The sequence below is a fragment of the Ruditapes philippinarum genome, unplaced genomic scaffold, assembly GCF_026571515.1.
Source record: "Ruditapes philippinarum isolate M1 unplaced genomic scaffold, ASM2657151v2 ctg4076_1_1_1_1, whole genome shotgun sequence".
Classification (NCBI taxonomy): domain Eukaryota; kingdom Metazoa; phylum Mollusca; class Bivalvia; order Venerida; family Veneridae; genus Ruditapes; species Ruditapes philippinarum.
Genome location: NW_026856396.1, coordinates 18260 through 32274, shown reverse-complemented (window position 1 = coordinate 32274; position 14015 = coordinate 18260). Strand labels below are relative to the sequence as shown.

The 14015-nt window shown below is 34.2% G+C and overlaps 1 protein-coding gene across 1 annotated transcript; it reads left to right on the top strand.

The window, feature by feature from the left end:
* The first annotated feature begins 3737 nt into the window (after nucleotides 1-3737).
* LOC132746367 (beta-1,3-galactosyltransferase 1-like) lies at nucleotides 3738-12225 on the top strand. The gene is made up of 2 exons (XM_060735487.1): nucleotides 3738-3811; nucleotides 9778-12225. The coding sequence occupies exon 2, from the start codon at nucleotides 9880-9882 to the stop codon at nucleotides 11191-11193; it is 1314 nt and encodes a 437-aa protein (XP_060591470.1). The 5' UTR covers nucleotides 3738-3811; nucleotides 9778-9879; the 3' UTR covers nucleotides 11194-12225.
* The last annotated feature ends 1790 nt before the right edge of the window (nucleotides 12226-14015 follow it).

Genomic DNA, 14015 nt, shown 5'->3' with positions numbered 1-14015 from the left:
TTACTTCCAAACTTCAAACACGAACGGACGTATAAATGCTGATCTGATTCATCTGGCTTTACTTCATCAACAACAAATATTGGTTTAAATTGAAATTGCACAGATTGTAAACAGGCAGAGGCGCAGAAGGAGGCCAAGAAGATACTTGTTACGGCCTTGGCTATCTGCAGATAGGAGGCTCCAGTTTGGACAATATGATACACTGATGAGAGAACTCCGAATGGAAGACACCACTTCCTCTGATTATGATTGGTCAAATAGCAGCGCTATAAAAACAAACTGCTACCTGACAGGTCGTGGTATGATCGTCGTAAGGTCATGATAGGTCTTCGTAGGATCGTCATGAACATAGAGAGATCGTAGTGGGAACGTAGTAATAATATAGTGGGAACGTTGTAGAAGCGTACTCGGTATGTTCCCGACGGTACTACGCTTTTACTGTGCTTTTACTACGATCATGAAGAACTATCCACGATGCTTCCGCGCTGCTTGTACGATTAAGGCGCTTCTACCACGCTCTTTTTACGACTTTGCCACGATTCTTGTTAGCCACGATCCCGCTCGATTGTTTTGAGCACGTTCAAAATACACGTGGCGAGAGCGTAGAGCTTTCCGATCATGAAGACCTTACCGCGATCATACTGCGCTTATGTAGACACCACTACGTTTCTCCTGCGATTTGCCACGATTTGCCACGTTTTCGGCCACGCTTTGATCGTAATAGAAGCGGCGTCTATGTGTGAACGGGGGGTAACAGAAAAAAATATCTAGTTACTCTGAACCCGAAAAACTTGCTAGTTCGCGATAATTATATGGTTAACTGTTGGCAGAAATATGCCATCCTACAAAATAAAAAGGAGCAATCTGCTGTAACAGTTACTTTCATTACGATTGACAATTTGACATATTGAAAAAAAAAAAACAAAAAAAAACGATGAATATGATGATGTGATTGAACATTTATTACACATAATAATTTTTAATTAAAAAAAAGCTTGCGGTAACTGTGATTACATGTCTAATTATGTAATACTTGAAATCAGAAATCATTAAAATTACAATTTAATTTAGTCAATTTGGAACCAAGATTTTTAAATTGGTGACAAAATGTTTGAGTTACATGTATGTATCTCATATTTGGATGAGTGCTTTTAAGTATCTTTACTAAATATAATATACTTAATATAAATGTATATGTATCTTTTTTATTTATTTATTTATCTATTTTTTATTTTTTATCTTTTTTATTTCTTTTTTTCTTGGTTATGAAAAAAATATCATCAGAATCTTATATATAATATTTTAACACATGTTACATAAAAAAAACAGAGGAGTTTGGTTGTAGTTACCAATCAACGCGCCGAACATATGTGATCAATGCGGGTTAGGGTAGCTTCATATATTCAGGTTGTCTGGTCTGTGCAGTTTACGGTAGCTTCAACAATTCATGCTATCCATGCGGATTACGGTAACTTCATCAATTCATGCTGTACTTGCGGATTTCGGTATTTTCAACAATTCATGCTGTACATGTGGATTACGGTAACCTGCCAATGCAGATTACGGTATCTTCATTAATTCATGATGTACATGCGGGTAACGGTATCTTTATCAATTCATGCTGTCCATGCGGATTAGGGTTGGTTCATCAATTCATGCTATACAGCATAACGGTATCTTCAGCAATTCATGCTGTACATGCGGATTTACGGTATCTTCAGCAATTTATGGTATAAATACGGATTACAGTAACTTCAGTAATTCTTCCAGCTATTCATTATAATAGTATTCATAATAAATTGTATCATAGAAAATAATGTTCTGCACCCGAATAATACACGTAATTCAATACCATATTAATAGTTAATTAAAAAATGGTTAGATCGAACTTGCAATAATTTGTATAATATAAATAATTGAAGTTGTTGGGTTCATTTTATTTTTACTAAAATCGATATAAAGTGGTTTTATATAAAACTATCAGAATTGATGCGGCGAATTATTTATGACAGTTCTGTACACGGGAGCTTTAAGAGGGTAACCAAGGTTAAAAACATAGCGTGTTTGATACGTCTTTAAAAGTAAGCCCCTGTTTTAAAATACCTTTTCTCCAAAATCGCTAAATTACATACAGTAAATTCAGAATCAACCAGCGACTTTATGTATATATAACAAAACATGCTTTTTTTAATAGCAATGATTATGCCAAACCTCTTTTTTTTAAAAGCAAAAACAAGATTAACAAGACAATAATGTTACTATACAGAAATTGGCACAATATCTTACTGAATTGTCCTTCCTCTTATATGTTTGTATATAAAAAAAAATAGCAAAGTCATTATTCAACTTATTCGACTTCGGTAAAGGACTGCCGAGGTAGGACGTCCTAACGAAAGGACACATATTGGGTACTTCTTTTGTTTAAAAGTACCCATGAATACCATAAAGTGCGGCAGTATGAATGGACTTTACTGTTGTTCTGGGTACCCAGCAAGTGTTCTCTCGTTCGACCGGTTACAGCTCGTAACCAATGTTAAACCGGTTCCCGAATGTTTCTCCGCCTCCACATATCACAGCATGTATAAAGTCTCTGTTTAATGAGGTTTCATCCGCCCACAAGGGCACTAAAGGCAGCTTTCACTGTCGAAAACGGACTCGGACCTGTCACCAGTTATGCCTTTAAAGAGTTAATTTGGAAGCACAAAGTGATGTTAATTTTTTCCATTCAATTTCCACGGCCACATCACTGCTTTCGACACTTTACTTTTTATAAGCTCCAATTACAGTTAAAGAGATCTAACGCTCGTGATATGGCTACACAGGAAAGTTATTGCCTTAGAATATAATATTTTATATTATATACTGCCACGCATTGCATTTACAAAATGTCATTTTCAATAGATAATAAAGACATAGATCTACTATTAATTGTAAATTACGCTAGGTTGTTAGGAAGTGCCTCGTTTTTGAAATACATGTATTTACCTTTTTTGAAATACGTTTACTTAGTATCAGTTGCCAGGAAATAACGAGGCTTTTCTTCTGACATTCATTTCATGCTGTTGCATATATTAAAACTATTACACAATAATATGACGTCATCAACTACTCTCGATTAGAAAAAAAAATGCCATCAATAATTCAATAATTACTGTTCGATAGAAAGAAGTGATTCAAAACTAAAACAGAAAATACACGTGTGCGAAATTCAAATGTTGATGTAGGCAAAAATGAAGCAGACAGAGGTCTCGTATATCAGTACTTTTCGGATATGCGGATGGAACTTAATTTATACTTTGCTTGAGCATATCATATCTAAGATACGTGTTCTTTTAACTTTGACATGAAAACAGGCAGATGATGTGTGTGTGTGTGTGTGTGTGTGTGTGCGTGCGTGCGTGTGCGTGCGTGTGTGTGTGTGTGTTTACACTTATGTGCTTGTGCGAACTATTTTTTTTGAAATACTAAAATGTGAACTATAATTTTTATAAGAAAAGCTGTTGCAATAAATAAATGAAAATATAATTTTATCACAGAAGACATTTTTTTTTGCAAGTTTTGTTTATTTAATCAGGTATGATAATTGTTCAAATAGACATCTAATTCAATTATTTATGACACAGAAACAAAACCAATATAGCCCATTTGAAGCATTCCTACAAAACCTGTTTCAGAACGTTTGTAAATAATTTATAAGGGTATTGAATAACTAGACATGCGCGTTGGCAAGTGTATACCGCGCGATCTCAGTTTCAGGAACTCTACTGTTGTATCTTGTCATATTGAAAATTCGATCCATTGGTAACTAAACGTAAGTAGAATTATTATTATTATTATTATTATTGTCATTATTATTGTCATTATTATAAGCATTATTATTGTAATAGTTTCTACTGTTTACAAACGTATAATTTAGTTCAACATTATTGTAAAACAAATTTAATAAAAAATATATAAAATACATATTTCAATCAACGCTTGATGCACTAAATATATAAAACAGACTTATTCATCTTTTAATTTGGAAATAAATTGTCATTTTAGGGAATATTTCAAAATATTTTCTGAATTAAAAACAGTGCAGAACACGATCAGACAGCACCGGCGCGCCGCCTGACCTTTGTTTGCATAGTTTTATGATCACTATTATTATTTCACATAAAGACCAATATAAACGGTTATTTGAACATATAACCCGAGTCGATGTATACGGCCATATAACCTGTTTACAATCTTTATTACGTATTTTAGTACAGCAAACTAACTTTATGAGAGAAAATAAAGAAATTACTTCACAAATTATCAGCCGCCGTGTATAACATATCGCTTTATGCAAACGTTACGATTTTCCTAAAAAACGACGTTACAGACAAGCATTATATTCTTGCATATCAAACTGTTTACATCGGTGTTAGAAAAACCTCCCTTACACCCCCGTGTAAGACATGTCGCGTGCTTTATGTGACGTCATTTTCGCGTTCCTTTTCAGAATGAATTTGCGTTTATAGGTGGACGTCATTTTCCCGTTATGTATAAAGTTGTAAATTGGTATGCTACAATAAGAAAAAAGTGCTTCATGAAAATATTACTTTTCGTAATTTCTTTCCGAAATATGATTAATATTTGATATGCACGAAAACAAAATTAACACCGGCTGACATCACAGATGGGAAGATCGACCTCTCGGGTAACTGTATAGCGGAAACTCGACAGCCCCTCGTTACCGCCTTAACTGGTTACCCTCGAGCAAGATATTCCGGTCTGTGCCGTTAGCTGGTGGATGACATTTAATTTCCATTAAACCCTACACTACTCTCATCACTAGCTGAGAATTACATATAAATAATTGATTGGTAACACGAAAATAAATCAATTTTGCTGAATGGATTGAATAAATCGATCGTTTAAATTAAACTGATTCAATCTGAAGAATATATAAATGCGCTACCACGATATTACCATTTAAAGTACTTTAAAGCTGCACGCCTCCAGATGAGGCAAAATATTTCAAGAAAATAATTTTGAAAAAAATGTACTAAAATTTTAAGAAAGGTGAAAACATTTAAGATCCAAGTTATATTTAGAATGTACGTGCGGTTTGAGACTGATTTTTCAGTATTTTATCACCCTATTTCTACTGCGTTACTAACGCAGTAAGGGCTGTTTTTGCATATGTTGACCATTTTTTGGTAATTTCCGTGGATTATAAGTGCCGATTGCAATAAATAAATGACTTTATTTGTTCGTCTCACAATATTTTACTTTTAAATTCATTTCCAAATTTTTTATGAAAATTAACATGAATCTGGAGGCGTGCTGCTTTAAGATAATGTGCACATGAGTGGTTGCCGCGTTAGACTAGTAATCTAAAGATTGCTAACCGCGTGGGTTCATACCAAACCAAGGGTAAGCCGGTGTTTCCTTGAGCAAGAAACTTTACATTCATTGCTTAGTAGGTTCTAGGAACGGATTCGAGAGTGTTTAAATAAGCTTATAGCTTCCAACACAATCGAACTCAAATGAATACTCATAAACTAAAGGTACTTTAAAATCAAGTACACTGAATGAAAGGTAGACATGTGCACCCCTTTATATATAGACCTTTCAACTATTTCATATATACATCATGTATATTATATATAACACCACCCATTTCATGAACGTATATATAGCCATTTCAACTGTTTCATGTATATATTTATAGTCTTTCTTATGCATTAAACTTTCCGAAAACATAACATTTTGACATGAACAGTCACGTGACACGCCATTGTTCAGAAACATTTGACTGCAGTAGAACTTAGTCGAATTAGCACGGGCACGCGTTTTTAAAATGGACATAGCTGTGTCAAAACATTCATTATTGACCGCGAAAACGTGACATGCATGTCTCATGATCTGGTGCTTGCTTTACGTAATAATAAAGTTTGCCCATTAGTTAGGTCAATAGGAAGACAACGTTTTAGTAATTAAAGGATCGCTGGTCCGATCCTCGAGCGAGGTTTTATTTCTTCATAACAACTGACCTCGGACATCGAAACTTACGGTCATTTGCCTCTTACCTCTGATAAATAAAATCGTGTTTGATTGAATTATAGTAGTCTGTAATTAGCGAAGAAATTTGGAATTACTGGTTGGTTCTCCAAAATAGCCCATAAGGTGAAACATCCCGCCGGGACATGACCAAACATGTGTTTAAATTGGCGTAAAAAAAACAAACAAGAAAAATGCAAACAAACAATTCTGTAATAAAAATAGAAAGTTCAAGTATTGAACGTCAAATTTTTTAAATTATGCAAATTAGTGAAAGTAATTCCCATTAAAATATCTTGAAGTAAAGTCTGAGAATTTTATGAATAACGATATGATATTGAAATAATTGTGATATTCACATTTTTAAGAAACCCAAAGTTTTAATCCTTCATTATATAATTTACATAAACTATAATTATTATTCCATTTGAGCAGTAATAAAATAAAAAGTTTTGTCATACACTTATTCACGATGACTGTATATATAATACTTATAAGGTGACTTATATGTCAGTTGGGCCGGATGTAAATGCTGTAAGTCTTAATTCACATGTATCAGTCTTAATTCACATGTATCAGTCTTAATTCACAAGTATCAGTCTTAATTTACAAGTATCAGTCTTAATTCACATGTATCAGTCTTAATTCACATGTATTAGTCTTAATTTACATGTATCAGTCTTAATTCACATGTATCAGTCTTAATTCTCATGTATCAGTCTTAATTCACATGTATCAGTCTTAATTCACATGTATCAGTCTTAATTCACATGTATCAGTCTTAATTCACATGTATCATGACATTGATTTTACACATGTAACTATAATACCATATCTTGTCCTCAAGTTTTAAACTGATTTTTATCAATTTAGTTTGTGAGAAGACATTATAGATTCCGAAACGGATATAAGTTGTCACAAATCGATAATTTCAAATTGTCACAACAAACAACCAAAACCTTGGATAAATTATTCAGCTGATCGATATTATAAAAGGCTAAAGAAAGATTTAATTCCTTTGAAGATGTCCAAGTGATACTAAAAATTTAACAGTAAAATATTTTATACTTAACTCAATTTTATTACATATACAATCAATGCCATTGGCCCAAACATAATGATACAGACATGAAAATATTGTCGCAGCATATAATCATTATATAAGTTCATACTAAATAGCTCATATATTACATTTGTTTTAAAAAAAATCACACCAACACTGCAATTGTTATGAGGCTCCTTACCTACTTCCCTGGGTGGAGAAGACCACACAGGGCATTAACATGGGCATCATTTCAGGCACGAGCAGGCACCTAGGTAGAACCATCCAGTTGTCCGGTTAGCGCAATAGGTGGAGTGATTGACTGTTAACCGGGCGACAAATGTTCGATTCCCGAACGGTGCAGGTCATTTTCGTTGTGATTGATCATGAAATCCTTTCTACGGTCGGTCATTCGCACGGTACCTCTGCTTTGGCATGTACAGAAGTTATCTGTTCCTTGAAAAAGTGAAGGCAACTAGTACTGATAATAAAAGGGCTGCAGCTCTATGGTATTTTCTGATCTTTGCAATCTAAATCATACTGACTATCTGTATGTACTTTCTTGTATAAGTTTATTTTTATATACTATAATTCATCTTACGCAGCGACAGCGTTTTGATTTTCTTCTATAACAGTTTGAGATTGATACATGTGGAATTTTGCATGAAAAAAATAGAATTGCCTCAACTAAGATTTGAACCATAGGCCTCTCACACCCTCAACGAGACCGCTTACCTCTGCACCACGGCGAAGTAATACATATACTTAACGAAACTTATAAGTACTCCGACAATTTTTTTTTTATTATATTGTGTTAGAATAACTATTACTAGTCTAAGTCGGTACTGTATAAAATTTAATCATTGTATCATCATTTTATAATAGTAAATGCATTTTACAATAACTCAAACTTAACAGAAAATCAGTAACTGAGATCACCATTGTAAAAAAAATCAAATACATGTATTTTGAAAACCGGAGTTTTCCTGCAAGTTTGAAATCGGAGTACTTATAAGTTTCGTTAAGTGTATGTACCTTGAATAAAAACGAATACATTATGTAATTCTAAATTGAGAATTTCCATCCTTATTAATTTCGAGGTATTTTGTTCACGATAAACCTGTTGTTTAACACTGATGAAAATAATTTAGCGAAAATCTTCTCGCCAAAACAGTCCGACATGTATATATTCCACTACTCGACAGTCAGATTTATTTGTGTACTACGCTCTGGAGTATTCGGTAATCGACATAGCTAAAAATAGCATTTTCATTGATTAAAATGATATTCATGATAATCCGAAGCTTTACGGAAATAGCTGAACATTTTTCATTGGGTAAAACAGATTTTCATCCGCGAAATTTGTGATTGTAACCTCATATTTCTATTGACTAATCTAAACTTTTAATGCACTGTAATTCGTTAAATGCCTACATTAAAAATTATTCTTTCTTTTAAATTGCTGCTTACGATCAGAAAATACAAAAACTATTTGACAGCCTGTCCATGGACGATGCGGTGACTGAACAAAGCTCTGGTAAATTCAATTCGGCTTACTACCGTGATCCGGAGTGGAAACTACCAGCACCACTGAGTAGAACCATTGACGTTCTGTACGCTAACTTGATAATTTCTTAGCACGAGCATATAGTCACGTATTGGTGATAAATAGTAAACATGATACATCTAATTAATCATTTATTACTGGAAATCAATTTCATCTCTCATTGATTGAATATTTTACTTTAGTTGTTAACATATATCGTTATGAATCTATGAATTAAACTCTTTTAGAAGAATCCATTGGTAGTTGAAATAGTAATTTTCTGACAACAGGATATACCTTCTTTTATTATACAATGGAATTCTTTCATCCGGGTTATCTACAGACTACGTGACAATATCGTGACCTGTGATCTGGAACGCGCGGAATCCAGCATCGTGTGAAACAAATAAACTGCTTCGGTTATAATTGAATAAATATAGTACATATAGTACATATGTCAAGATCAGTATATGTTTTTAAACTTCAGCTTGAAATATTAGCGCATACTCATTAACGAACATTGATATACAAGCCCGGATGTACAGGATATGTATATCTCTCTTATTTATTTATATTGGTTACTGCGTTGGTAACACAGTAGATTATGCAAATCTGGAGGCCAGTGACTTTAATTATTACTCAATTTTTATACGACGAATGGTAAATTCCTTTCAAAATTAACATTTTCAGTTTGCAATAGCAAACATTTTATAATTTTCATATACATATATCCGAGATCTACATGTATAACATCATTGAATGTTTGTTTATTTGTTTGTTTATTTATTTCGGTTTCACATGTTTGGCCATTTTCCGGCGGTCGACTGGTCCAATTAACCGACTCTCCCGAAAAACGAAACACTAATTTCACTAATTTCTTCGTTAGTGACCGTTTTACTCATCCCATATGACTTCTGAATCAATAGAGAAAGGCAGACCATCATCCTTAATGCCCAGCGATCCATGCATTACAAATTCAATGATCTCACTATTTTGTTAAACGAACTAAGTGGTACCCTATAGTCCAGATGCATGGAGAAGAATCGTGCGCTGAAAAGTATCAAATTGTTATTACACCATGTTAGGTTTTAAGGGCAATATGTAATCCCTCTTTTCATCAATATATTAACTTTGTTATTTATATTTTTCATTTTAGCTGGAATATCATGCTTCCAAGGGAAGATGGTTTATAGAACTTCGTCCCTTTTTGACTAGCTTCAACTAAAAGCCTTATTGGACGGACATAAAACAGCAAGTTATGGAGAAAAGACCTATAAGTTTGTGCAAACTCCTTTGTTGTCAAGGACGAAGAAGCCAAAAAAGTGTATATGTGATATTTGTAATTGGTTTGATATATTTATTATTTATTTTAAACGGGGAAGCAATTAATCGACACCATGTCCTTAATAGGACAAAATGTTTTCAAAACTTCTTATCCAATCCAAAATGTACATATTTTAATGAAAACATACGGAGGATCTCAACAGAGAGAATAATTGAAGGTAGTGAAAGGCAACCTGGTACGAGTTCGGGAAGAACTTCGACGATAAACATAGCTGTGCAAGGTACTAACTTAACAAAGCTGTCAAGTAAAACTTCAAGTGATCTAAAAAATACACATTTTACCGAAAATACGGAGAACAATTTAACAAAAATCACATTAAAACCTAACTTTTCACAAATGATAAATGCATCACAACAAGTTTCAACAATTAGTGCTCCATACCTATTGGAGAACAAAAACCTTTGCTCGTCCGTCAAAAACCTGACTACATTGATAATAGTGCATACAGCATGTGACCATTTTACGAGGCGACAACTGGCAAGGCAAACTTGGGCCAACCACACATTTTATACAACAATTGGGGAGTTTAGAATACTGTTTCTTTTAGGAAAACCCAAGTCTGAAACAATACAAAAAATGATACGTGATGAAAGTGAAAAATATGAAGACGTTCTTCAGGGCAGCTTCAACGATACTTATCATAATTTGACGTTGAAAGGAGTAATGGCATACAAATGGTTATCTGAGAGATGCAAAAACGCAAAATTCATTTTGAAAATTGATGATGACATAGTAGTTGATTTATTTAAGGTTTTCGTGGACATATTGCCGAAATATGCTACCCTCAAGCGTCAGATTGTTTGCAATCATATATATAAAGATACAATGCCTATTATAAGAAAGAACAATAGTAAATGGTTTGTCCATCATAGACATTTTAGAGGAAGAAATGCTTATCCTACAGCATATTGTTCTGGTTTTATGATTTTATTTACAAATGACTTGATGCCGTTGTTTTTCAGCTCTTCTAAAGTTACACCATTTTTCTGGGTCGACGATGTGTATTTGTATGGCCTAGTGCCGGGCAATGTTCCCGGTGTAAAATATTCATCATTTCAGGGACAATGGCATATGTTGGACAGGCAAAAGGCGTTGAGATGCTACAGGAACGCTACAAGAAACTGTGATTACCTGGCTATTGGAGGCGGTGGAAAAGCAGAAACAGAAGACATCTGGAGTCACATTGTGAAACGTTACTTTCTTTCAATATTAGCAAGAAAACATTGATATGTTTTCAATACATATTTAGTTATTTTGATCAATATTGAAACATTTAATGCATTGCCGAAAACATCTTAAATATCTATCCAAGGTAATGCAATAACGTATCACATGTCTTATAGGAACTCAGGGTTATAGATATAGACAATTTCTTAGAAACAATTTGCAAAAAAAAAAAAGATATTAAAACCTAAACAAGTGATAGAATGATGGACGGTCGTATTATATTTTTTTCTCAATTTCTAATAAAACTGTTCTATACTTACTATAACAAATAACACAGCGTCCTAACATGATATTTCATTACTTGTACATATAAGTGATACATTTAAGTATTACCAAATAATAATATTCAATATGGCTTAGGGCTTGCCTTTAATGGTTAAGGCCAAGAAATTGCAGCAACATCACTAACGCCCCTTAGCACCGGCTTGAGCGATACTCAATAAAAGGCGACAACGTGGGTTTGAATGACTGGAGTCTATGCATCTCCTTGCCTATGCAGTTGAGGTGGTTTTGGCCCCTGGTGTTGCTTTGAAATTTGTTACACCCAAAGTTAGTCGCATTTTTTGCCGTACCCGAGATAAGCGCCATAATACCTATCCTGTGTTGCTTCGCCGTAAAACCAAACAAACAAATAATTAAATTATAACTTTGCTGAAACGCTTAAATGTGTACCTTTTAAATTAAGATGAAAGAAGCTGAATTAAAATGAAGCCCGAGCGTTAGCTTTCCCATATTTTGTAAAAGTTTTTATATTATTAATTATATCATCTCAAAACTTCATAACGTATTTTGTCATTCTGTAAGCTCTTAATTGTATTTTACAAATGTTCTGTATGTCTCTACGAATAATCAGGATATAACGCATTTCTTTTATGGGAAGCTCATATGTTGCATTCAATTATGTTTATATTACATATCTAGAATATATATTTTCTGAAAAAATTTCTGACACTAATAAAATATCAGGTTTTCTGTTGTTGTATATGCTTAATATGTTGGTGTTGTTACTGAAATGTATTCGAAAAATATTTTTTTTTTCGCCTCGTGTTATTTTAAAGAAGATTTCAGGTGCAATAAATGAAGTTAAATCACGTGACATTGCTGGTTTTCGATGCATAAGTTTTAGATGTTGAAGTTTTAAGAAAAAGTTAATCAAGATATCGTTAAAATCACTGGAAACAACGTTTAAAACTCATTTATCTATTTTAAAATGCCAATTTACATCAATTCAATAATGCTATTAAATTAATTTGTCTACTAACCCGTTTATGATTCGCCATTTACACATCGTATAACCGGTGCCAGTGGTGACAGATTGCTTCAATCTAAAATGTACTGACTACTACAGATATCTTATAAATTCATATAATGCAAACCATCTGATTATTGTCTCAGGTTACTGTACATTTAGGCTCTCGTTGACCGCCGTACAGTGACCTACTTTTGGTTCAAATTCATATCTTTGGCTAGTACTCCGTGGAAATTGCAAATTTCACCGTAAATTATCACCACCTTGTTCTTCAAAAATAACTCTCTACGGGCATGACTGGTGACATGACCAGGGTCCATACTCCTTACGGGCGGATGGACCCTCATTAAACATAGACATAGAAAATTTTAAAACAAAGGGACGTAACTTGGTAACTGAATCCGAACCGCAATACGGACTTTACCGAGAATATAACTGTAGCGCCACCTGTAAGCATAATTTGGGTGTCACATATTACTACACCAGATGTCGCGTCGTATTATGCTTGCTGCATAAAATTATCTATTAACAGAAAATTTATCTAGTTATTCAGATAATTATCATAAAAGTTTTACAGATAAACAGACAATTATCTATTATTTAATTGGTAAGATTTGGCAGTTCTGAAAACATTATTTAGTGTTTTTTGACGTTAGATTCATATACATTATTTATTAATCTATAAAATGGAAAAAATCTAGTTAATCTGATAAATATCTGTTACGGAAACTTACTAGTAACACCCCATTCACACAGAGCTGCGACTTTAGGACGATCATACCGATCAAGCCACGATCTGAAAAAAGTATTGGATCGGGGCCGATCGGGGCCGATCGGCGTCGAAATCGAGCAATTTGGCAAATTTTGGTCTTCATTACGACTGTCCCACGCCCAACGCGCTGCTGACACGCTTCTACTACGATGTTAACGCTGACCGATGTCGACCAGCGGCCGCGTTTACTGCGTTTATACTACGCTGCCGCTACGACATTCAAGCTCGCACAACGACACTACGCATACCTAGAAGACTGTACGACGATATCGTTACGACGGCGCCGATCATATTACGCTTGTAGTACGCTTCTTTTACGATTTTGGCGATGATATATATATCTTGGGTTTCAAAAATTATTTTTCATTTATTTCTAAACTTCAAACACGAACGGACGTATTAATGGTGATCTGATTCATCTGGCTTTACTTCAACAAGAACAAATATTGGTTGAAATTGCACAGATTTTTAACAGGCGGATGCGCAGAAAGAGGCCAAGAAGATACTGGATACGGCCATGGCTATCTGCAGATAGGAGGATCAAGTTTGAACAATATGATACACTGATGAGAGAACTCCGAATGGAAGACTCCACTTCCTTCTTCAACTTTTTGAGGATGGAACCAGCGATGTTCGATGAACTGCGACTACGCCTTTACTGCGCTTTACTACGATCATGAAGAACTATCAACGATGCTTCCGCGCTGCTTGTATGATTACGGCGCTTCTACCACGCTCTTTTTACGACTTTACCCCGATTCTTGTTAGCCACGATCCCGCTACGCTTGTTTTGAGCACGTT